Source organism: Nicotiana tomentosiformis, chromosome 2, assembly GCF_000390325.3.
Source record: "Nicotiana tomentosiformis chromosome 2, ASM39032v3, whole genome shotgun sequence".
NCBI lineage: Eukaryota > Viridiplantae > Streptophyta > Magnoliopsida > Solanales > Solanaceae > Nicotiana > Nicotiana tomentosiformis.
Window position 1 is genome coordinate 168,386,753 of NC_090813.1, and position 26,183 is coordinate 168,412,935.

General features: G+C 35.8%; 2 protein-coding genes across 3 annotated transcripts; one reads left to right on the forward strand and one right to left on the reverse strand.

The window, feature by feature from the left end:
- The first annotated feature begins 908 nt into the window (after positions 1-908).
- On the forward strand, positions 909-22,520 carry LOC104089287 (probable RNA-dependent RNA polymerase 3). 2 transcript variants are annotated; one of them, XM_009594141.4, is made up of 19 exons: positions 909-1,478; positions 1,560-1,791; positions 1,865-2,003; positions 2,294-2,368; positions 2,820-2,970; positions 3,840-4,047; positions 4,122-4,209; positions 4,311-4,454; positions 9,146-9,220; positions 9,330-9,401; positions 11,081-11,187; positions 18,664-18,812; positions 19,065-19,290; positions 20,043-20,268; positions 20,425-20,567; positions 21,025-21,187; positions 21,386-21,530; positions 21,783-21,946; positions 22,091-22,520. In XM_009594141.4, the coding sequence occupies exons 1-19, from the start codon at positions 1,157-1,159 to the stop codon at positions 22,322-22,324; spliced, it is 3,063 nt and encodes a 1,020-aa protein (XP_009592436.1). In that variant the 5' UTR covers positions 909-1,156; the 3' UTR covers positions 22,325-22,520. The 2 variants fall into 2 exon arrangements, with proteins under 2 accessions (XP_009592436.1, XP_009592437.1); XM_009594142.4 differs by having other exon boundaries at positions 18,670-18,812.
- On the reverse strand, positions 12,978-16,454 carry LOC138906820 (uncharacterized). Its single transcript, XM_070196524.1, has 4 exons — positions 15,530-16,454; positions 14,563-15,372; positions 14,355-14,442; positions 12,978-13,446 (listed from the first exon to the last, which is right to left on the reverse strand). The coding sequence occupies exons 1-4, from the start codon at positions 16,452-16,454 to the stop codon at positions 12,978-12,980; spliced, it is 2,292 nt and encodes a 763-aa protein (XP_070052625.1).
- Positions 22,521-26,183: the final 3,663 nt, after the last annotated feature.

Sequence of the window (26,183 nt, forward strand, 5' to 3'; positions counted from 1 at the left end):
CCAATATCATCAAAGTCAACTCCCGGTCAAACCTATGAATTCTCCAAACGTTCAAATTTCAACTTTTGACAATTAGTGCCAAAACATTCTAGGAATCTCCAAATCTAAATCCGGACATGCGCCTAAGTCCTAAATCACTATACGAGCCTATTGGAATCCTCAAACCACCAAGCTGAAGTCGTCAACTCAAAAGTCAAATCTTGGGCAACTCTTAACAATTTAAACTTCTAAAATGAGACTAAGTGTCCAAAGTCTCTCCCAACTTCTCGAAACCAAATCAACTAATCCCATAAGTCACAAAAACAATAAGCACACATACATAAAGTATCAAATAGGGGAACGGGGCTCAAATGCACAAATTGACCGAACGGGTCGTTACAATTTATTACGCATATTAGGTATAAAAGGTTCATGATTCTTCATCATTGTCAATTTCTTTATTTATGTTAGAACTATTATAATATAAATATTAAAAATTAAAAAATTAACATGAAAGGTATTATAATTATATTACATAATTTCAATAATAAAATAATTTATATAAGATAAAATTTTAATGGACTTTAAAGTCCTAAATATTAGGACTTCCTACATAAATCAAATACAAAATATTATTAGTTAATTTTAAAATCTTAAATATTAAAAAATTAATTAAATAATTATTTTGTGCAATATGAACTCTGTTTTTAAAGTGAAAAAAAAACGAACAAGATTAAGTTGGGTTTCCATCGAACCTTGGACCAAAAGAGTCATAATAAGACATATTTAGGGACTATTAATAATCAGAATTATGCATAAGGGATCAATATAAACTTATCCCTACACTTTAGGGACTATTCAGGTTATTTTGTTCAAGTAATATTACTTGTACGGCGCATTTAAACTTGCAAGAGTGTAGAAGCAACAGTACCCTTTTTTGTTTTTCTCCCAAAAGCTCCCAAAAGCTCTACTTTTCTAGAAAGATGAAATGAGAAGACTGAGGAGAAAAAGAAGAAGAATCTACAATGCATTCCAGTTTCTTTAACCAATGTAAACTGAAGACGAAAAGCTGGAAACATAGTCTTTCGTCTGCACAAAGAGTTTACCCAAAGGTTCCAGTGTTGGAAATACTTCCATTTCTTTTTTCCGGTTTTGGGGAGAAGAAAGCACAGGAAATATGGGTGACCCATTTGAGGAAGAAGTTGAAGTCCCTCCATTTCTTCTTGAAGCACCCCTGCCATCCTCTGTAGAGGCGATGCTCAGAAAAATCTGCAGCGAGCAGTGTCAAGAACCACCGGACGTTGGCATAAGGAGAAGGCTGGGTTCCATTGGCGAACAAGGCTCACTAACGATTCTCAGAATCATATCATCTCGGCCCATAAGGAAGACTCTCTCTGCTTTTCTTGTTTATTTGATGGATCGCTACCCGGATTGTCTCTCCTCTAGCCCCTTCGCTAGTCCTCAGAAACGCACCTCCCCTTCTCTCCTTCCAACCCCAGGTACTCCCTTTCTCCCAATTTATATGACTTACCAACTTTGGACACTTATATGTTTCTACTTTCATTCTTAACTATGGTCAGAGAGTAAACGTGTACAAGGTGAAAGCTCTACTAAACCAAAGCCTAAGATTGGCTCCTCGCCCTGTGTACAATTTGCAAGCCCTCACAGAGTTGTTCGCCAGTTATCATTTCGCGATGAGCCATCGCCTGAATCTAATTGTAGAACACCGCCACCGAATATCAGCCAACAGTTGATGATTCTCAGTGAACTTGAATTCAGGAAATTGTTTCTAGTACTGAGCTACATTGGAAGGTTAGTCCAAGTAGCCTAGTCTAATTGGAATAACTTAGTATTCGTATGCGACCTGAATTTCTCTTGTTGGCAGCAAGACGTTGGAAGATGTTATATCCCCTAAAATTGCTGATGATATTGTAAGAAAGAAAACTCTTCCCATGACTGATTTTGAATCAGAAATTTGGAATGCCTTCGGAAAAGCATGTTATGCTGAGTCAGATCGATCAAAGGTACATACCACTCCTCAAAGCTGATTCATTTTTTTAGTTAACACAAGCATATAGTGTATCTCACCTATCTATCTTTGCATTTTCTTCATCGTTCAACTGCATCCATTTCTTTCTCTTTTTTTTTTCCTGTTGCTAATTGTTAGAGATACACACACGTAAGTTGTACTTGTGGTGAAGGTAGTTCTGAAAGATATGCAATTGTGTTAGTTTATTCCTTCATTGATTTCATGGAATACGATTAGCCTTGGTATGTCTACAACATGTTTTACAAATCTTCTTCTTCATTGCAGTACTTGGACTGGGATTGCGGGAAGACACATCTCTACTATTGCCACATTAAACAGAATGGATATTGTACCTTCAAGGTTCCTATTGTCAATCTGTAGTCACTCTTTCCATGGATTATTTTCATAGGAAGCCTTACCTCTTGTTAATGGTTTTTCGAAATCCTCTTTTCCATCTAAGTTTTGAGGGAGTACTGCCAGCCTTTGAAGAACTTTTGCATACTGAGCTTAGAAATGAAAAAGAAACTGTTATCTTAAGCAGTATGCCAATTCATTTTCTTTATATATTATTTTCTTGTTAGGATCTTTAATCTTATTTTTACTTATAAAATAGATTTTTTTATATTATACTTTATTTTAAAAAATTTAAAGAGATTTTAGCTTTTTCATTGAACCTCAATTCTGGCTTTAGGATTTCTTTGGTGGAATAGAATTTGATAGAATTTAATTCATGTGCTATCCTTTTGTTCTTAAGCTTATATTTCCTAGTTCCTGGTTTGACATTAATCAAATTAGGCTTTGAATTATCCAGGGTCCATATTTGAACACAACAAGGACTCACTTACAGAGAGCCCTGGGGGACGAAAATGTATTGATCGTCAAATTTGTTGAAGATGCATGTTGTGCCAATATAATTGTTGAGGAAGGCATTCTTGTTGGCTTCAGACGTTACCGGTTTTTTGGTGATATTTTGTGTTCTTTTCCTTGATTTATGACATTTCCTTTTCTTTGTTTATTGTACCTCAATGTTTTAGGGTAGGTTTTGTTGAAATTCTATTTTGGTTCTTTTGGAAAGAGGGAAAGAAGAGAAAAATAACTTGTTGAAAACTTGAAATTGGTTGTTAGCATAAAAGAAAAATTTGCTTATGTAGGAATTTCGAGCAACATAAGGAAAGTTTTCTAATTCTCGAAATTCCAAATTATAATGACATAATCATCAAGAATATTCTACACAATCTAAGTGATTTTCTCTACTTTCATTAACTGCACAATCATTAAAATATCTTTCACGATATTCTTAATGATTTTCTTGACTGTTGACATGACCTCTCAATCTCAAGGTGGTGAAACAACATTTTTTTTTTGAAAAGATGAGTAAAGAAACTGCTGTTGAAAGTGATTGTTAGCCACATTAAAAGAGGACCTCTTTGAGTTGTATGAAAGAAGGAAAAGTTCCTTGTTCTTGATTATCCAAATTATTTTGGCATAATAATTAAAATATTCTACAAAATATTTGAATGATTCCCTTGATTTATATATAAAGAATATTGTTAATGATTCTACACAAGTTCTGGATCTCCTGACTTTCAGTACTTCACATCATGCCACCATCATGACCATGATTTCATTATTATTCTTGTTATTTTTACTGTTATTATTGTCATAATTACATGTAAAGATCCAAACACTCTGATGGTTTCTTCTTCTTTTCTGTGAAAGAAATATTCTTCATTGTTAAATCAATATTATTGTCATAATTACTGTTATACCTGATAATTCTAACCTTTGGCTCCTTTCTACTTCTTTTTCTCACAGCATGATTCTTGTGCAGTGTACAAAGATGATAAAGAGAGGAAGAAAACCCCAGCCATAATGAAGACAAAAACAGCTTCTCTGAAGTGCTACTTTGTTAGGTTTGAGTCCATTGAAACTTACAATCATGGAGGATCCTATGTATTTGCTGCCAAAAGAACCAGCGAAGCAAGGTGTCATTTCATGCATGTGCATATGGTTTCTAATATGGCAAAATATGCAGCCAGGTTTGTCCTTGATAGTCATCTTTGATATTAATTGAGCTTTCTTGGTCGAGTAGTAAGATTACACATATATGCAGGCTTTCATTAATTCTCTCAAAGACAATTAAGCTTCAAGTGAACCTTGCTTCTGTCACTATTGAAAGAGTTGAAGATATACTTTGTCGGGTATTGTTTCTTCTGTTTTCAATTATTTGTACTTCCTGTTGTGATTTTCTGGCAACTATGTCGAGCAAATACGTTTATCCTTTTATTTTAATTAATTTTAGGATGAAAGTGGTTGTATTATTTGCGATGAAGATGGCGAACCTCGCATACATACTGATGGAACTGGTTTCATATCAGAAGATTTAGCTATGCGGTGTCCCAAAGATTTCTCCAAAGCAGAATATATTAAGGATGAAAATTATGAGGTATGCATAAATTTCTTATTTTAGATATACGTTTACTTTCGTATGGCAACTTATTAGAAGAGAAACCCTGAATTTGGAATCTGTACTTAGAGATTTACAGTTTCAATGCGGTATAATGAGCTTCCTGGAGGACTTTTTAAAGAAAAAGGGGAAACCAAAATTTTAGCTTGGACAAAGAGTGGGATTAAAGATGACAAAAGGAAGATTTAAATATAATCTAGATTTTTCATAAGCTACTAAAATTCATTAGGTGCCTTTGTTTTTAGGAGTTTAGGGTATGTGAAGTTTTTATACATGACTAATTTGATTTCAGTGAGATACGGAAATTCAACGTTTTCCTACTTTGAATTTGCAATTCTTGTAGAATAGAAGCTTTGGTGACTTACAAATACCTATATATTTTAGTGGTAAGAATCCTGGCTCATTTTCGTCAGTTCATCCAAAGCATTTTGATTCTTCTTCTCTGCATTCACTTTTAGTTATCTGGAATTTCTGGGTGGAATGTATAGATGGTTTGCTTTTCTTTTCCACTCATTGCCTACGTGTGATACTTTTGATTAAAATATGTTCAAATGTTCACATTGTATGCCATGTGTAATCACCTTAGTCATACGAAAGAAAACATATATCTAAAGTAAGATCTATGTTTGAACATGGCATAGGATTAATGTTTAAATGTTCACATTGTGTTCTATCGAACCATGATCCTTTTTGGACAAGCTTTCTTTTTAGAACACAATGTGAACACCTAAACATAGATCTTCCAAGAATCAATGCGTAGTGACATACCATATACAATATGAGAACATATATAAGTAAATAAAATCAGTTGTATAACATGGGAGGCCACAACTATTAGTAATTTACACATGGCATACTGAGAGAGCTCCAATTTGTACCTAATGGTGTACCACCACCCCTATTAGTGAGGAATCGTGTTAAGTGTTTCATAATGGTGGAGGATGTTGTCTTCTTATATGGTTTTGGCCGATCCTCACTTATGAGCTACCTTTTCGGATTGAGTTACGTCCAAGGTCCATTCCGTTAACATATTCTCAAAGCAAGCAGAGGTCTTGGCATCATATACTAGGTATACACTCATAGAGAGTAGACATCATCCCTGTCACGTAGGGATGCTAGCATGTAAAATCTACCCTCATGGTAATGTAACACAAAACTAATTCCATGTCTTGTATGTGTAACTCCCAATGCTTCCTCCTGAAAACTTTGTCACCATCCAAATCCCGTAATCCATGACCGGCACCCGATAACACAATCTCTGTCAGGTGAACTCATATCCTTTACTACCTACTAATCATTAATACATGCATATGAACACTCCTTTGGCCAACTTAACATTCATATACTTATAACCATAAATAATTAAACTTTAAAGATGGGTCCTTCGCCGAACACATACACAATACATTCGACAAAGGACGAAATCATTTATCTAAGCCAAAAGTACATATACCACTCCCACAGGGACACATGGACTTCTAGATCTTCTAACAAATATAACATGACATCGGGACTCACGCAGCCCGACTATACATGATAGAAAAGACTGTAAATAGCACCCTTGAACTCCTAAGTGGGATCCATCAAGAGATAAGAAGAGGAAAATCCTAGCTTGATGCGCTGCCTAGCAGAATGCCTGCACCTAGGAAAAGTAGACAATCATAGAGACGTGAATACATAAAATACTCAGCAAGTATCATAAATCTCCCTCCAAAAGGTGGGGCAAGTCTTTAAGCAAACATGCATATCATAGTAATTATAAAGAGGTTTGTGTCAGCTATAAGCTGATCAAATTGGCTTGTAAGCTCTTTTTTTATTTATGCGTTTGGTAAACAAACTGGCTTAGAAGCTCAAAATTTCGCCTTTGATCGCTTCTGCCTCTTCTACCACCTTTTCTCTTACCATCTTATGGTGTTGCACCTTCTGTGTGAATTTGCTAACTTCTGAAAAAGTTTGATATTCCTATTACCTTCTTTTAACCAAAGACATCTAGACTTTTGGTGTCATGAAATCTCTTCTACCTTTGCAATCTTTTTCAGTTCCATCTCAATGTCCCTTCTTTAGCTTTTTCTTCCTGGTTGAGTTGCTAGTAATCAACCTCCTCGTTCAACGTCTCCAATTCTGCGAGAATTTCTTTCTTCCTCCTACCTAACCTTCCAAACTCTTCCTTGTTCCATTTTTGATATCCTTTTAACCTCTAACTTCTGCATTAGCACCTGATCAAGACTAGCAATGGCATTATAGCTCTCCCATCATTCCTTTAGCTTCTCCGTGAAACCTTCAACTTGAAACCACATGTTCTCGAATTTGAAGTAATAACTGGTTTGCAACCCAATCTCCACATTCTAGCAGCACATGCTTATGATCTGAGAGCATTTTGGCAAGATTGCTTGATAGCTTTAAAGGCCTCATCTCATTCAACTGATACCAAGAACCTGTTTATCCTTGATACTCGTTGATTATTCTCCCCCCTTTCCCATGTCAATATTCTCCCGTGTAATGGTAAATCTATCAGTGCCATATCTTGTTTAAAATTGTAAAAGCGTCTCATGGATCTTGAGCTCCTTGTACTACCCCTCCTTTCTTCCATGAATCTAACTACATTAAATCCCCCTCCAACCACCCATGGTCCCTTCCCATAAACCCCTTATTGCATAACTCCTCCCATGTGTATTACCTTTCATTTTGAGTTTGTGGTCCATACACCCTTGGAAAGTACCACCTTGAATTTTCTACAAAACTTTCGAACATGCAAGATATTGAGAACACCGCCTGCTCTTTTCTACCATTATTGACTCCCTCTTAAGTCTTATTCCATAATTTTATTATCCCCCTTCGTTGCCTTTTGTTTTAGATTCAGCCCAAAATGCCCATATGTTGCCCCATATTTGTCTATCTAAAGAGTTTGTATATTCACCAATTTTCGTCTCCTAAAAACCCAAAATATCCACATTCCGCTTTCTGATTCATTTAACGGGTATATTCCATGTCAAAAGTTTGATCTTCATTGAGTCAGTTTTTCTGCTCTTCCTTCCCCTCCTGCTTCCTTCACTGCAATTCAAGCAACATTGCAGTTGTTGCAAATCTAGTTTGTTCATTTTTTTTTTGGTTGGTTTCTGGCCTTGGACTCATATGTTATATCTTTGTACTCTTCTCTCCTCCATCCTTAACACATATTTAAGATTTCATGTTCAAATCCCTTCATATCCCCCCCCCCCCCCCCCCACCTCCAAAATTGTTTACTCACTTTCAATAAATTCCTTCTGACCCATGTTGGAACTTCGATGACGAGTGATACTTTTCCGGTATCGTATGGTTGTTGCCATACCATGGGAGGAGAGGTGCTTCTGAGATGGTCATGGATAATTCACTCTCAGACAGTGAAATTTCTGTATTACATTCCTCCAAGATGGGCTCTGACCCCCCTAAATATGACCCTTCTTGTTCAAAGCCTTCCTCTTCTTTGTCAGCATCATCGTCCTCATTGCTAGGGTATGCCTTACTATCAGAATAGTGGGCAACATTTCTACCGAAGAATCATACGCTTGGACTTGTATCTTAATGTCGATTGGGTCCAAGTAGGATTCAGATGAAAAATTTTTGGGCTAAATTAAGGAAATACTTGAGTTTATTGCAAGCCCAATCCTCCTTTGCCACAGTTCGCTATACCTTGCCCCTCATTTGGGCATGTATTAGGATTACCTGTCTATTTTGGTTCACTCGCTTATCAATGTTATTTGATGGCCATGGTTCTTTGTTTCGGTTCTTATTGAACCCAATATTGTTTCTTCCTTAGGACTGGATAATTCCAAGTGCCGGTTTATTTTTAAAATTTGAAATCTAGCCTTCCACGTGTCCTCTTGCACTTTCTCCAAGCTCTCGGTATGTGTGTGACTCCCCTCCCGTAGTGCCCTGTGCGTTGATTGTGTTCCTTTCACTGGAGATCACTGCCTTGCCGAGTTCTGCATTAGCGACTTTATTGATGTGTGGTAAAGGCGTGATGTGTGGTTAGGCGTACGTCACGTTACCCCAGGCAAAAGCTTGGTATTTAAGTGAAGGGGTAGAGTGGCCGTTATCCACCAATTTTGAACATGCTTCATTGGTTATCGAGAATTTCTTGGTTAAAAGGAAAAAGGAAACAAAGGAGACCAGACAAAATTATAAAGAAATCTCACTATGACAGGAGTTTTTCCGCTGTTTCTCATGATAATCATGGTTTGGACCACCTTTCATTTCCTTCGAAACTCAAATTGGTTTTGCACGTGATCAGTTCCACTATCTTTTAGTGAAGTTAATTGGAATTTTGTTAAGATGGACAGAGAATGTCTTTACTTTGTAAACTCAAAGGATTGCATTTGTTCAGTTTTACATAAGAAGGATGAAAATGAACAACCTCAGTATCAAGAGATCGTAAGTGAGTAATTCAGTTAGTTTTTGAGATCTATTAGAGCTCCGTCAAGTTAGACCAAAAGTATTCCCATTTCGTAAACTTAAAGGACAAAATCTGTTCAATGTTATATGAGAAAGACGAAATTAGACCAATCCTTATACTTGAGGGACCATCTGTGTAAAAAGCTCTTAGGGTTTGTGCATCATCATTTTCCTTTGCTGATATTTGTTTATTCTTGGGTCGGTATATCTCCTTTAATCATGTATTCTTTATCTTACAGAATTTTGTTGATATTGTTGACCTTGAAGACATGATTGCGGAAAGAAGAGGAAATGGTTCTCTGAATAAGGAACCGGTAACTTATCTTAGAATACTTTATACTTGACTAATCATAATAAAAGAGTAATTTATAATTGATTTTCCTCAATAAGCTTCACTAACTATTTCATTGTTCTTTCTCCAAGCCTTTGTTGATGCAGTGCCGCCTTTTTAAAAATGGTTGTGCTGTCAAGGGAACTTTTCTTGTTAATAGAAAGGTATTTCTCCATCTGTCAGTTAAGATATGCCATTTGTTTAGTCTTGTGTCTGATCATTTGTTCTCTTTAGCTTTGACATATAACATAAGTCCTAGATTATGCAGCAAACGAACAAAGGATATCTGACATATGCGCATTCCCATGTACCCCTGAGCGTTCATTTGTTAGATGAATCCTGAAGAGAACCTGATCGAATTACTAGCTCTTTTTTATTTAGATTCTGATCTCCTAAGCATATCAAATTCAATCTAATTTCCAACTCTAAAAAGCAATCTAAAAAAAGGAAAGAATTATACAAAAAAAAAATGCCCCTGAAAGTTCTATGGAGAGGTTGCCTTAGCTTAAAATTTGACATTTACACAAGAAAAATGCCCCTGAAGTTCTATGGAGAGGTTGCCTTAGCTTAAAACTTGGCATCATCTCTTAAGAGTAGTATTTTATTGAAAGGATAACATAGAAACTTTCTATTCTATAATTGCCTAATTGGTTTACCATCAAAAACTCGAAAAATCTTGTCATGGAAGAGTACCATTTTTTTAATTATTGAAACATGTGATAATCTATGAAAAAGTGAATATGAGTTGATAATTAGCCACATAGGCTTATATTTTGTTGTTTGAATGGTTGGGCTATGTGATGTATTTGACATCTATTATGTTGTTTATGCTTTTTTATTTGAAACCCTTGCTTTTTTGAGAGTTACTTTAACTATGTGTTTATCTGAGTACCTTCTACATTAATCAGAATAGATGATTTAAAACTTTCACCATTTAATTTCATTACGAAGGCCTATTTGGGAGTGTGTTATGCTAAAGACATAAGTGCTTTTAGCATGATGTCGCACTTCTTCAAGTGTTTGGTAAAACTGTTCTAAATTGATTTTAGTTCGTAAAGTTTGTGGTAAGAAAAGCACTTTTGACGGGGACCAAGTTAGGAGCTCTTCAAATTACTTTAAGGCCTAAAAGTTGGGCACCATTTCAAAAAATGTTTGTTCCCTGTCAATTAAACAATAAAACTTTTATTTAAAGTTAGTTATGTGCAACGGAAATGCTTTTAAAGGTTACTGTACCATACACATGCAGTTGATTCTTTGCGGATCACTTTGCTGGCTAATTAATAGATTTAGCATTGTAGTTTGAAGTTTTCAGGTAGTGCTTTCAAACAGAGTGCTTTTGTATAAGTACTTACATAAGGCTTTTAAAAAGTAGTCTTTGACACTAGTTAAAACACTTCTATAGAAGCTACTGCATTCCAAATTAGACCTTATTAATTCTTCGTCCAGTAGATCCTTTAGCTAGAAACTTTTCCAGCACTATTAGAAAACTTTTAGAGAAGCTACCGCATTACGAACTAGATAAGGATTGTCCAAATTTTATTTCTTCGTCCAGTAGATCCTTATTAATTTTTCCAAATTTACCTTTTTCTGTTTATAAGGATTGTCCAATTTTACCTTGTTTTAATGGAGAATCACATTTGGCTCATACATTTTCAACTGCAATTGTCTTTACCCAGTTATTACAATATTCATTGTGTTCTTTCTCAAATATTCATTGTATTCTTTGCGTTTGCACTAAAATGTTTCAGCTAATATAAACTTTCCAGGTCCCATTTGTTTGTTTGGTTTTTGTGTTGCTATTTAGTCTTTCACAAATTTCCTCACTTTTTCATCACTCTCTTAGATTGGATCTCGAAAAATTCAGATTCGACCCTCAATGGTGAAGGTTGAGACAGACCCAACAATTTCAGCTCTACCAACTTTTAACTCATTGGAGGTAGTTGCAATCAGGTACCTTCTTTATCTCCCGTGCACCGATATTCAATTGTGTAAATTGAGTAAAATGTTTGCTTCGAGGCTGTTTCAGAGGATATATTTTGCCAATGGAAAATGAAATAATTTGTTATTTTTTGGTATGTCACTGATTACTGTTAAATTTACCCAAGAGGAGATTAGCATATCCCTCTTTTTATGAAATAAAATCCTCCATTCGGCATTAATGTGATATCTTCATTTCTTCCCTTCTTTGAATTTCTTATTCAAACTCGGTTCCCTTGTTAATGACACCTCTCAAAGTTAATCGGTTCCCTTGTTAATGACACCTCTCAAAGTTAATCCTCAACTTGTCTGTGATAGTCTTATGTTTTCCTCTTCAATAATTTTCTCAATATGCTTCTCTCTTGTTTTCTTTTTGTATGCGTGTGTATGTGTGTTATTTAGATATTAAAATAATTCAAGAAAAGTGGCGCAAGGGGGTGCAACCCGTTATGATTATCTTTCTTCGTTGTTCTTTTTACTTTTTCCTCTATGATTCCCGCTCTCTTGAAATTAGAGAAAACGTTGGCTAAAAATTCTATTTGTCTTTTTTTTTATTCTTTAAATTTTCCCTGGATTTAAAGAGAGTACCTTTTGAGTCTCGGTTGTTGCTATTTTCTGAGGGTGGATGATGATCTTGTTGCCTCTTAATGCTGTAAGCTTGTTTCAGGAAGAAAAAAGATTGCAGGTTATGTAGAACTGGGGTTGCATTATTTCCCCAAAAATATTTTCTTATTCTTTTTCTTTTTCCCGCTGGATTTGGGAAAGAGTAAATTTTGCATCTCAGCTTATGCTATTCAGAATTCGTGGAATTAAATGAGGGTGCCTTGCAGCGGCGAAGCCACATGGTCATAAGGGTGGTCAACTTACCACCCTTCGTCGAAAAATTACACTGTGTACATAGGTAAAATATTACGTTTTAGAGGTATATAACATATTGAATACCCTTTGTCGGAAATCTTTTTCACTTCTTTTAAATTTGAACGCCCTTGGAGAAATTCCTAGCTTCGCCACTGGTGCCTTGTCACCTCTTAATGCGTTAAGCTTGTGTCACGAAGACACGACCTGTCACAACTTTGCAGTATTGTGAAACTGGAATTGAATTGATTCCTGGTCACGAAGTTAACTGCAAAGGTTTTACGACTTTGAGTAGAAGTAGCTGAGTATGTGTGAAGTGTTGTCAAAAGCGAAAAGCGCAAAAAAGCGCTAAAGCCCTGTTGGAGCTTAAAGCTTAAAGCGCACTTAAAACGTGGGCTTCACTGAAAAAAAGCGCACTATGAAGAAGTTTTTAAATATATATATCTAATATTTAGAGAACATAATAGGCACATAATAATAAATATATATTGCTTATAATGAAGTAAAACTTCATCAAATCATCAACTTAAGTCTTAATAAGAAAAGATAAACTCATTCTAAATTCCACTTCTGATCACTAAAATAATATTCCTCCATATAATCTTCCCCAATAGGGTGATTCTCATTGGTGTCACTAGAACTATAGCCTCCAATCTCCTCTTCCCCTGTGAAGTGTTGTCAAAAGCGAAAAGCGCAAAAAAGCGCTAAAGCCCTGTTGGAGCTTAAAGCTTAAAGCGCACTTAAAACGTGGGCTTCACTGAAAAAAAGCGCACTATGAAGAAGTTTTTAAATATATATATCTAATATTTAGAGAACATAATAGGCACATTATAATAAATATATATTGCTTATAATGAAATAAAACTTCATCAAATCATCAACTTAAGTCTTAATAAGAAAAGATAAACTCATTCTAAATTCCACTTCTGATCACTAAAATAATATTCCTCCATATAATCTTCCCCAATAGGGTGATTCTCATTGGTGTCACTAGAACTATAGCCTCCAATCTCCTCTTCCCCTGACTCATCAGAAACAATCTCATCTTCTATGTCAACAAACTCAATACGTGGAGCTCGGGAGCTTGAGGCATTGGCTGCAATATCTCCTGACTGTCTCTTTTGTCGCCTTGTGTATGTCAAAGCGTTCTCACTACCCGACTTTCTTGCAACATCACCCCAAGTCAAGCTATCATCACCAAACACCAACTCACCTTCTGCTTCCACATTAACACCCATCTTCCCAACTAGCCACTCATTACTATGATCAATGTTATCCAATGAGATTGGATCAATAACACTCCGCAAGTCATAACGGGCTTTTAAAGCACGATTATACTTGACATACACTAGGTCATTCAATTTTTGATGCTCCAATCTGTTTTTTTTTTTTTTTGTTGTATGAATCAGTGTTTTAAAAGGCGTGAGCGTAAGGCGAGGCGTTTTACATAAGCCTCAGCGGGGCGTAAGCCCAATAGGTATTTAATTTTTAATATTTTATAAAATAATATAATGACAGTAAATATTTATATACAGGTAAAATTGTATAAAAATTGAAGAAAACTATATATATGTGTGCTCCATCCACACAAAAAACTAATCAAAATAATCTATCATACGTTACTTACAAGCACAAGTAATTTGAGTCTAAAAGAATAAAGTTTTCTATATGGAGGAATAAAAAGGATGATTAGCCTGCAATTTGAACTTTGAATTTGCTGCTATGAAGAAGAATGTAGTTCTCTTAGTATTTGTAAAAAAAATTAAATATTCGTTGCTTTTGGGAGATATTAGCAGACTAGCGGACAAGATAACAAATTGGACAACCATGAATTAGGGCTTAAATCAATAAAAAGGTCTTTTACTTTTAAATTTAATACTTTTGAGTTCCTTTTTAAACCTTTTGAGTAATTACCAAACTGACTTTTGAGAATTTGGGTATTATATGAATGACTAATTCAACAAATTTTGTTTTAATTTGAAAAAGTCTCTGGGGCTTACTCCTTACTAAAAAAACGCGCCCTGAACGCCCGGGCGTACGCCCCGAACGCCCCGAATTGCGGAGCGTACGCCTCTTGAGACTTTCGCCCCACACCATCGCCCCGGGGCGTTTTTGGTACACCTCGCCCCGAGGCTCGCCTCAGAAACACCTTTTAAAACAGTGGTATGAATCTGTTGCATGGAATATCCTAACATTAGTGATATAGTCTAATTGATTAACTAAGCAAAGAAAATAAATAAGAAGTATACCATTACGAGTACTTACCTGCTCAAATACGCTCACACCCAGCAGCACTAGTCGTTAAACCCAAAATTCTAATGGCTAATTTTTGGAGATGAGGAGCTGAATTACCATATAAATTCCACCATTCAACTGTAAAAAGTGTTATGTTGACCATCGTTATTTTTAAGTTAATGTAACTATGCAAGTATTAAGTAAAATTTTAAATATAAACTAATAATTGAGAATTTAAAGGTTAATATTTTCAGTTACCAGGAGATCTTGTCATTCTAGATCTTTTTGCAATTGGAAGGCCAAATTGTTGTTCAGATTTAGTGTACAGTGGTATCTCAGATATAATCTTGTCTTGTACTTCAGTGTTTGGAACCAATTTTTCAATACAAGCGTACAACCCATCTGTTACTTCTCTACAATTTTCAATAGCTGAATTTTGATAGAAATACTCTGGATTTAGATAATGTCCAGCTGCATGTAATGGATGATGCAATTGGCATTGCCATCTTTCATCAATAATCTTAAAGATATCTTTATACTTTGCAATATTCCTGTCAAATGCCTTTGCAATAGCCTCCTTAGCTCTATCCATAGCTTCATAAATATACCCCATTGCAGGTTTTTCCTCATTATCAGCTAATCGCAACACTTTAACAAGAGGCCCCATTATTTTCAAAATATACACAACCTGGTTCCAGAATGTTGTCATCAAGACGGTATGAGCTACACTTTTTCCCTTTGGTAAATTAGACCATCTACTCATCACCCATTTGTTAGATGTAAATATTGCTCGCAAATTAGTTTTTTGACACTGCAATCGTTGCAAAGCCAGAAAACTCGTTGCAAATCGAGTAATCCCACATTTCACCAACTCTTTATTTTTTGTGAAATCTCTCATCATATTTAAGACTCCCGAGTGCCCATAAATGAAACCGACAAGGGTAATTGCTCTTTGAAGGACCTTCTTAATGTTTGGAATCTTCCCTATGTCTTCCAACATAAGATCTATACAGTGGGCTGCACATGGCGTCCAGTATATGTGTCTTCTTTTTTTCTGTAAGAGTTGACCTATAGAAAAAGAAGTAAATAGATATGTTAAAATTTAGAAATTAGCTATAGAAAAAAGGTTGATAGATATATTAAAATTTAGGAATCAGAACCTTGAATGAATCGATATTAGAAAGTAAAACATAAAACTTAAACATTTAAAGCAATAAATTCTTACCGGCCAACACAAAGTTGCTACCATTATCACTTATAACTTGAACCACATTATGCTCTCCAACACGCTCCACATATCTATCAAGCAATTCACATAGTTTCTCTCCGGTCTTAACAAATGAGGAAGCATCTATTGACTCCATAAACACTGTTCCATGCGGAGAATTCACCAAAAAATTTATCAAAGTTCTTTGTTTTCTATCTGACCATCCATCCGCCATAATGGAACATCTATACTTCAACCATTCTTCTCTATGTTTGTTTATAATCTCATTGGTTAACTCAACCTCCTTCCTAAGTAACGGAACCCTTAATTCGTGGTAGCTTGGAGGCTTCAAGTTTGGACCATACCTTCCTATAGCCTCAACTGCTTCCTTAAAACTTTTTGAGCAAGCAACATTGAATGGGATCCCATTATCGTAAAAGAAGCGAGCAACTTTTTGAATTGTCATGGCTCTTGCTTCTTTATCACATGAATCTTTGATATTTGTTTGCGTAAGTGTTCCTTGCTTTTGTAGAAACACATCCATGGGTCCCTTTCCTTTGGCCAATTTCTTACTAGAGCCACTAGGAAAGCTTCCTCCACCTCTTTTCTTATGAATGATCTCGTGGACTTCATCTTCTCCACCAACATCGTCTTGATAATCAAACTCATCAAGTCCAGAAAATTCGTTAGTATAGACTTCCTTTCTTATTTTTTTCTCCCCCATGTAATTTTTCAATTCCTCTCTAACCTCTTGTGGGCATACCGCACACTTTGCTGCATTCCTAAAGTTCCCAATCAAATGTTGTTTTGCCCGATTAATTCCACCCGTGGTTATTTTTCCACAAAAAATGCATGTGACTCTTGTAGTGTCATTAGGATCCTTCAAATGATTATATTTCCAGCCGGGATCCCTTCGATTGCCTTTGGACAAGTCCTCTGCCATTTCTAATTCTGAAAAAACAATAATATATATAATGCATCTTGCAAGCAATTATAATTTTTAAATAGTAATACTAATACATAACAAGAACACAAAGTTGGACAGTCTTTTGTCATTTATAATTCTGAAAACTTATTAAAAAGTAATATGTAATGCATTTTGCAATTATTATTATTTTTAAATAATAATATACAACAAAAATTTTAAAATAATAATATACAACAAAAATATAAGGTAGGCAGATCCCCTGCCATTTTAATTCTGAAATAAAATAAATTAATATTATGACATTTTGCATGCAATTATAATTGGTAAATAATGATATACAACATACAACAAGAATATAAAGGTGAACACCACTGGGGTCCACCACTATGCCATGACTTCTAAGAAAGTGTTGAGTCCACTATTTGTGTCTTTATTATTATCCTCTCTTAGTCTGTTTATAGATGTTGCATATATAGTGATAGTTATATAAAAGTTAGACAACATCAATCATCAAACGAAGACAAGTGTCCCATTTAATTCTACAAATTTTCTACAAAGACAAAAAAGACTAACTATAAAATTTCAGCACCAAACCCATTTATTTTCTAACTTTACCAATTTATTCACTTTACCAAAAAACTTAATCACAAGAAAAAGACAACTCAGTCAACTACTCATCTTTAATGGAGAATTCTTTTGTCTGTATCTCTTATTACAAATGAGTAAAAGAAGAAGAAAATGAGTAGAAGAGAGAGGCATACAAAAAGTATAAGAGATAAAGAAACAGAGAAGAGAAGAAGACCTGTGATAGAGGCTTGTCCCGCTGCAGTTGTTCGATTGTCTTTTTCTTGCAGTCCTTCAACTCCTCTGGTCTTCTTATAATTCCATCATTTTCTCTTTTCTTAATTTTTTGAGAAATCTGATTTGCTCCCTTAATTAACTTTTCCATATTACCCAGGCTATTTGCCTTTAAATATGGTCTAGGGAACTGTGACCACTAACTTATTATAATTTTAAAAAAAGGAATGTAAAGGTCTTCTGACACACGCGCTTCGCTTGAGGTCATGTGGAGCGGCCAAGTGTTTGTGCGCCTCGCTTTTGCGCTTAGGCGCGCTTTTAATTTCACTATGATTAATAGTAGCATCCAGATTAGTAGTGAGGATGTTTTAGCATCCAGATATTTGCTGAAATGTTTTCACAAACTTCAAACATGGGCTCTTCAAATTCTACCCGTTATAAATACTCTGTTTCTTTTACCGAACTTTTTATGTGTTAATGAAAATCATAGTAGGGGTGTTTCGCATATATGTCTAACTCTCAAATAAATAATTCAAAATACAAGGGATTTATGATAAGATACAGTTTTTGAATTACAAACTAATCTAACATGAAGGTTGTTAGTAAAGTAATGTATCATAGATACACCTAAGGTAAAATCTTGGATAACGTACGCTCGCTTGTCTCTCCAAATGTAAATTAAAAATTTGGACATTTTATCAAGCATGTAGAGTTTATGCAATTTGAGGAAAAACCTTAGCTAAATGTAAATCTCAACTTACATGAACAACAACATACCTAGTGTGATCCCACAAGTGAGATCTGGGGAGGGTGGGGTCTACGCAAACCTTACCCTTACCTCGTTTGAGGTAGAGAGGCTGTTACCGATAGACCTCAACACAAACATCTAATGTTATTTACGTATCTAAACATTAAGAAGTGTTTTATCATGATAAAAGTGTTCCCAGCAAACATCTTGAACTCCCAAGTGTCCTTTAAGATGAAACCAAGTTTATCAAGTCATAATAACAGCTTTATGGAGTCATGCGGATTTGATCAGGGATGATGTATCATTTCCAATAAGAAAAGTGAACGGATGAAATATGTATACAGATACTTGCATGGTGAACATTCTAACTTCAATTATATTACTCCAGCTATTTGTGTTCTTTATGGGATAGGGAGATGGGGTTGGGGATGTTCGTGAACAATAAAAGAGGTTTCTTCTCCTAGATGTAAGTGTTGATTCCAGATCTACTAGGTCTTAGCTCTCTGTGTTTTGTAGTTTGCTGGAACAAAGAATGAAAATTACAGACTCTTGCAGTTAGTTTTGGATGCATCAGGAAATGTGTATCAAAGTTAGAGAAATTTTTGTTAGTTACTCATTGCTAGTGACTGACATTTTTACATACGTTTCACTCCCTAATACTTAGTTTCTCTCTTTAAGTCATAGACCGAGGAAGACATACCTCTCCAAGCATTTAATTTCTCTGCTGAGCTATGGAGGAGTCGGGAATGAATTCTTTATGGAGATTTTGGGAAGTGCTTTGGAAGAGACGAAACAAGTGTACTTAAAGAAGCGGGCAGCACTAAAAGGTAATAGCAAAATAAGATGCTCCAATTGCATTTGTCTTTTTTTTTTTTCAATTCTGTCAAGTCTTATAACATATCCACGGAATCACCCATACTGCGAACTTATATCCTACTGTCTTCTCGTGTCTTATGATCATACTCCCTCCGCCATAAAAAGGTAGGAGGAAGCAGTGTCCAACTATTTCTTTGACTCTCTCTTTCTCATTTAATCTGTGAAACTTTTTTGCTGAGTCATTTCTTTAACTATTCAAATAGTTGCTATCAACTATAGAGAAATGGATGATGATTGTTTAGCTGCAAGGTTGATATCATCTGGTGTACCTCTCAATGAACCTCATCTCCATGCTCGCTTATCTAGGCTGGCGAAGATTGAACGATCTAAACTTCGAGGAGGAAAGCTTCCTCTAAGTGACAGCTTTTATCTTATGGGAACAGCTGACCCCACTGGTGTACTGGAAAACAATGAAGTTTGTGTTATTCTGTAAGTATACTGATGTTTGAATCATTATCTGTACACGCTTCTTGAGCTTTTATAAGTTTTTGATGTTCTTTGTATGAGAGATAATGAAACATACCTACAATGGGAACTGTAAGGATGTTTACAATTCAGAGAAGTGGTTGTTTGGAGTTGAAGCCATGGCCTTCGGCTTTACAAACTTTGTCTGGACATAGAGTGAAACTACGAGCTCCCCCCCCTCCCCCCTTCCAACTGCAGAAATTAAATGAAAAATTATTTTGAGAATCTGTATTTTCGAGGGAATGCATTGGCTTTTTGCAATCTATAGGTGGCTAAACATTTATAAAAAACAAACAAAGAGGTGACTCCACTGTTCCTTGACATAGATAAGGCTTTGCCTGAGGAAATTATGATGGTTACGAGCAAATAAATACTTATTTCACCAATGTGCTTTAGTTTTGTTGCTTCTGTCCATTAGTTCTTTCTCTGTCCTGCCTTCTTCACCTTTTAGATACTTTCGCCATAATGTTTAGCTACTGAAATTCTTTGTTCCTGTTCAGTTTAACCATGATAACTGAGGAGAGATGCTGAAAATGACATTTACCATTATTTTGAACTTACATTAAGCAAAAGTCTTATTTCAAAGATAATTTAAGCTTTGAAACATGAAGACTGGTTGTAGATTCTGATCTAATATGTTTTAATTTAGTATTCTATATCTTACGGGGAGAATCTCTGCTACTGTTCCCTTTATCAATTTTGCACTGCAAATGCAGAGATAGTGGTCAAGTTTCAGGGCGTGTTTTGGTCTATAGAAATCCTGGTCTTCACTTTGGGGATGTACATGTGATGAAAGCACGATATGTGGAAGAGCTTGTAGATATTGTTGGCGATGCCAAGTATGGTATATTTTTCTCCACTAAAGGTCCAAGGTCAGCTGCTAGTGAGATCGCCAATGGTGACTTTGATGGTGACATGTATTGGGTTTCCATAAACCGTAAGGTTGGTTTTCAATTCTGGTTTGTCAAGAGTTACTTTCTGGAAAGAAGGGAGAGTACTTGTATCTGTTTCATGACTGGTATTGGTTGTTTTCCTAGAATTTATGACTGCCTGTTTTATAAGAATACAGTTGTACAACATTTGATTTTTGAATTTCAGCTGGTAGATTCTTATAGAGCAAGTAAACCATGGACTCGTATGCATTCAACTCCTAAGGCAGTCAGCAAAAAGCCAACTGAATTTTCAGCTGATGAATTGGAATATGAGCTGTTTAGGCAATTCCTGGGAGCAAAGTCTAAAGGGTATGCTTACTGGTCTATATCATTTGTTCTGGTGTTCAATTCAAAAATTTAGCAATCTAAACACCGTAATTGCTGGCTGAGAGCTTTTAAACATGATATCCACTTCAGAGGGATGCTTTAGCAGGAAAAGGTGTGGTTTTTGTGATCCGGCGAGCCGACATGTTTTTGAGGTGTATTCCTTAGGATGGAGTGAGTCAATCTAGGTGGTCCATAATGCGAACGGAGGAAAGCACAGCACCAGAATACTATCTTCTAGATGGCCTGCGGAATGTGCAAAACTTATTGTCAATTGCTACATCTTTAACAAAATATTCTGTCATGACTGAAGTTGAATATTCTAACAATTCTTGTTACTGATACTTCTAGTCATAGTTAACAAGTCCATATATTACTTGTTCAAAATTGTTTGTAGTTTCTTTGTCCTTGTTCCTGATGTAGTCTCTTTCTACTGTTTTAGTGCCAGTATGTCAGTGGCAGCTGATAGTTGGCTGGCATTTATGGATCTTCTTCTTATGTTGCGAGATGATGATGTGGATGGGATGCATAGCTTGAAAGGGAAGATACTTCACCTGATTGACATCTACTATGATGCATTAGATGCACCTAAAAGCGGGAAGAAGGTTAGTTTAACTTGAGAATCTGCCTTTTTGTCGGTGGCTGATTTTATTCTCTAACTCTTCTATTATGATACCTCAAAACGTTCAAGTTTGAATATAAAAAGTTTTCTAGCCTTCAACCTTTTCAGCTCGGAAAAAAAAGCTCCTTTTGACCATGTGCAGAGTTTTTATCTAACACATTGCCTGTTTCTGGCAAGACAGGTTAGCATCCCTCATGATCTGAAGGCAAACAGGTTCCCACACTATATGGAAAGAGGCAACCCCTTCAGCTATCATTCAACTTCTATTCTGGGTCAGATTTATGATTATGTCGACTCATATCCAGATGAAGATTTGTGTATAACAGGTGAAAGCTCCATTGTTGCATGCATAATACTTCAGCTTATGATTCCAATCAGTTTTTATAGTTTAAATAGCTCCATTCTTGCATGTGTAATGTCTGGACTTATGTTTTCCACCAGATTTTATAGTTTCTCTCTTTGTGCTTCATGCAACACAAGCTAACTAGTAAATTGATCGGCTGAATCGTACGTTGATGATTCAATTGAACATCGAAGCAGTTAGAGTGATCATTGTGTTACTTCTTTGTTGTCTGTAGAGATCTCAAAACTACCTTGTTTTGATGTTGAAATCCCTGACGAATGCATGGCATTGTGGGGAGAAAGATATGAAGAGTACAAAAAGGACATGACAATGGCCATGAACTCTGGCTGTGAAGTGAAAAATTCCGCTTGCAATGAAGTTATAAAGAAGTACAAGAAGGTTAGTTTTTCCTGTATACGGGCATGTTTTGCCCTTCCTTTAATGAAATCTTATTACTTTATCAAAAGGAGGAGGTTAGTTTTTCCTGAAGAAAGATGGTCCTCGATACATGAAGTGAAGCTTTATTGATCTCTTGCAATGCAGCTGCTCTATGGTGCTCCAGAGTTTGAACAAAGTGTGAGAAAGACCAAAGACATCTTTAACGAGGCCCTTGCATTATATCATGTAACATATGATAATGCCAGGATCACATACAGCATCGAAAAATGTGGTTTTGCCTGGAAAGTAGCTGGTTCTGCTCTCTGCAGGATCCACGCCATGTATCACAAGGAAAATGCCTTTCCAATTTTGCCATCTATTTTACAGGACATATTGTAGACCGACCTGTTGTAACTCTGTAGGATTGAAGTTAACAAATACTAGCATTGTTGCTAGTGTATTATAGAATTTCAAATTGTACAGGCTCGTTAGCAATCGGGCATGAAGGAGTGATGTGGCATAGATGAGGATTGCTATTTATCTTTTTTTCAACAATTTTTTCCTCTATTAATAAATCCAACTGGTACCTCCTAAACAGTCGCCTCTTAATTACACTGACAGTCACGTCAAAAATAGTGTAACAGTTGCAACACTAAATAAAAGTAACGGCGACATTTTGAAAGGACACAATCCCTACGTTATAGGAAGGTTACAACAATGAACAAATGCAAGAGAAAAAAGAAGCTTGGAACAAATGCGAAAAAAGAAGAGAAAGAAAGATAAGAAATTAAATGGATCGTGCATTATCATATGTTGGTAAAATAGAACACATGTTCCGGCCCAACGGAGGATATTTTAGTAACGGGCATCTGGAAGTTGCTGTCACTGTAAGGTATGCATTATATATTATATATTTCTGCTTATACAAGATTTAGTTATAACTTCTGTTATTTGTGCTTAAAAAGAGATTTGTATACTCATTTTTTGAACCTTTCTTTCTAGAATGTGAAACTGCATGCTAAACTACAGAAGCTGCTTTTTATTCTATACTCATTGTAGATTTTAAAGAATCCTCCTCCTATTTCGTTGAAGTTGCAGATAATGCTATGTACCTTATGTGAGTTTGAAATAGATTTCCAATTTTAGTTCCTTGTGTAAGGGGAAAACGGTATACGAATGGAAACTTTTTTTTTTTAACTACAAAATGTGTATAACAAGAGGAAGGTTAGCTCTCTCCATTTCTATTATGTAATAACAACATCATTTTGGATCTAGAAAAGTGATGAAGCAAGAATAAAAGGACTCTTCAGTTTGTGTGGTTCATTTATTATGCCTTCTTCCATTTGACGCAAAAGTTTGTAAATCAAAAAAAGGGAACACCTCTAATAGAATGTTGAACTCTTCACCGATCATAGGAGACAATGACTCTACTTCCATTGCTCCATTTGAAGTAGTTTAAAGTTCTGTACTTTAAATTTTTTATTCTCCTTTCTTCTTCTTATGCGACTACACAAAAGCTTCATTTTTGTGGGATGTAGTGTTACTTCAGAATTTTAGTATCAAAGTTATAAGCTTTAGTTTTGTTTCTTTTTTACTACAATAACTAAGTTTATGTGTGTTTTGGTGTTTCAGAGTCTTTGAAATAGTTAAAAAAATTTAACTTAGATATTCTTGATACTCCTTTCTTCTTATGCGACTACAAAAGCTAAGCTTTTTGTTTGTTTTGAGTGTCTCACAATCATTGAAATAATTAAAAATCTTGAACTTTAGAATCTTGATGTTTGAAGGATAACATAGCAAAATTGTCCATTCATTGGTCTCAAAGAAAAAGAGAAATTAAGTCGGTGTAAGCAGACAGAAGAAGTTTATTATTTCTCTTAATTTCTACCATAGGTCGTGATAGCGCCCAACGTCGCCGCTAGACAAGCCAACGGTGAACTACCCATTTAATTTCTCATTCTAATATTTTTAAAATCTTTGATTTTATTTAATAAGAAAACAAATAGTAAGTGAGCGTAGTAATGTAAAGCATAAACTAAACGTGAAAGTAAGATAGTGAATTAAATAATCGAAACCTATGAGTATCTACTAGAATTTTCAAAAACCAGTGTCACAAGTGCACGAGTATCTAGTAGAATATACAAAACTCTCTAAGAACTACTGTCTGAAATGGAATAGACATAAATGATATAAACATAACAAGAGAAGGCTCCGGGTGCTGCAGAACGGAGCATGAGAAGCATCTCACCACTAGGCCTCTGGCTAATGCGGATGCGTGCCTCGACAAATTCCAGATGCACCTGCCTCAGGATCTGCACAATATGTGCAGAAGTGTAGCGTGAGTACGTAAATAACGTGTACCCAGTAAGTATCTAGTCTAACCTCGAAGAAGTAGTGACGAGGGGTCGACATCGACACTTACTAGTGGGCAATATACATAATGTACATGAATATTAAATAGACATGAAATACAACATCAATAATGGAATAAGAGGCAGCAATTAAATGATCCTATAACAAAATAACAATTAAAATTTCCAAATATCACATGCAAATCTCAACAAGTAAGGGCCAACATGTATTTATAAATTCCCTAAGTCATGGGAGATATATCAAGTATAATCGCACTCCAAGTGACAACACACACGAGTTATACCGAGGTCGTACAACCCGATCCATAAAAATCATGTACATACACTACCAAGGTCATACAACCCGATCCATGGATGCATCCCATAATATATAAAAATATTGCCGAGGCGTTCGACCAGATTCACAGGAATAGGGAAACTCTTGGGATTGTGAATTATGTATTTACAACTCCAAGGTAATCCCATAAAAGAATATAAATTTCCATCAATAATTAAACATTCTGCCAAATCTCTAAGTAATGAAGTTCGATTTAACATAATCTTTAACCAAATTTTACTTATTAATTCAAGCAATTAAACTAGCAAGTTGAGTTCAAATAGTGCAAGTAAAAGCATAATAAAGGCCTATGTCTACCTGGACATAACATGAAATTCAGCTACGCACGGACTCTCGTCACTTCGTGCGTACGTATCACCCACAATTAGTAGCAAATAATAATTTAAACACCTATGAGGTTAATTCCCTCTTAAAAGGTTAGGTAGTAGACTTATCTCGTTTCCACGTCCACTTTTCGGTCCACAAATCACTCTAAAAGCCTCAAGTCGGTGCCAAACAATCCGAAACTAGCCAAAGGTTGTACAAACTAATAAATAATTGCTCAAAAGTTCATAATTTAACTATTAGAGTAATTATCCAACCTAATTTGGAAGATTCCTAAAATTCACCTCCGGGCCCACGTGCTTAGATTCCGAAAAGTTTTGTAAATAATTGTTACCCATAACCTCACAAACACAAATATACAATTTTTACCCAATTCTATAATCATTTTCGTGGTCTAATCTCATTTTTATCATAATCTAGGCTTTTCAGCAAACTCCTAAAACTTTTCACTTTTTTCATGTTATAATCTACCCATAATCTATATATTTAACTTACACTGTATAGAAATAACTTACCTTCAATAGCTACGTGAAAAACCCTCTCCAACAAACTCTAAAATTGTCCAACAAATGAGAGAAATGAACAAAATAGCCAAACTCCCGATTTTAATAAAGTCTCTGCCCAGTTGCCCCTTCTTCGCGATCGCGAAGGCAAAGCCTGCCCAAGCCTTGAAACTCTTCTTCGCGAACGCGACAGGGTCCTCACGATCACGAAGGCTAGACCAGCCCAAGCATCGCGAATGCGAAGAGAAATGACCCACAGACCCCTGGCCCTATAACCCTTCTACGCGAATGCGACCAGGCCATCGCGAACACGAAGGCCATAGGTACTGAAGCTTCGTGAACGCGGCCTCGTCTTCGCGAACGCGAAGAGAAAAAATACCCAGTCCTCAAATCCTTCATAGCAAACGCGAAGGTCCTTCACCGTTCGCACAGAGGGAAACCAGAACCAGCACACCAACAGTTTTGGACTTAGCTCCGGGCGGTCCGAAATGCACCCCCGGGACCCCGTCCAAATGCAACAATAAGTCCATAACCATAATACGAACCTACTCGAACCCTCGGAACATATAAAATAACATCAAAACTAAGAATCGCACCCCAAAACCAAAATGAATCAACTTATGAACTTTAAACATCTCAATTAGCTCCAAACACGCCGAATCATACTTAGACTACTCGGAATTACCCCAAATATTGCGTACAAGTCATAAATCACTATACAG

What these genes read in the sequence shown, in the direction of transcription:
- LOC104089287 (XM_009594141.4), top strand. Translation starts at nt 1,157, where the DNA reads ATGGGTGACCCATTTGAGGAAGAAGTTGAAGTCCCTCCATTTCTTCTT. An exon ending in GTACTGAGCTACATTGGAAG is followed by an intron (nt 1,792 to 1,864) that starts GTTAGTCCAAGT and finishes TCTTGTTGGCAG; the next exon opens with CAAGACGTTGGAAGATGTTA. An exon ending in CAGACGTTACCGGTTTTTTG is followed by an intron (nt 2,971 to 3,839) that starts GTGATATTTTGT and finishes ATTCTTGTGCAG; the next exon opens with TGTACAAAGATGATAAAGAG.
- LOC138906820 (XM_070196524.1), bottom strand. Translation starts at nt 16,454, where the DNA reads ATGGCAGAGGACTTGTCCAAAGGCAATCGAAGGGATCCCGGCTGGAAA. An exon ending in TAGCAACTTTGTGTTGGCCG is followed by an intron (nt 15,373 to 15,529) that starts GTAAGAATTTAT and finishes CTTTTTCTATAG; the next exon opens with GTCAACTCTTACAGAAAAAA. An exon ending in TTAACGACTAGTGCTGCTGG is followed by an intron (nt 13,447 to 14,354) that starts GTGTGAGCGTAT and finishes AAAAAAAAACAG; the next exon opens with ATTGGAGCATCAAAAATTGA.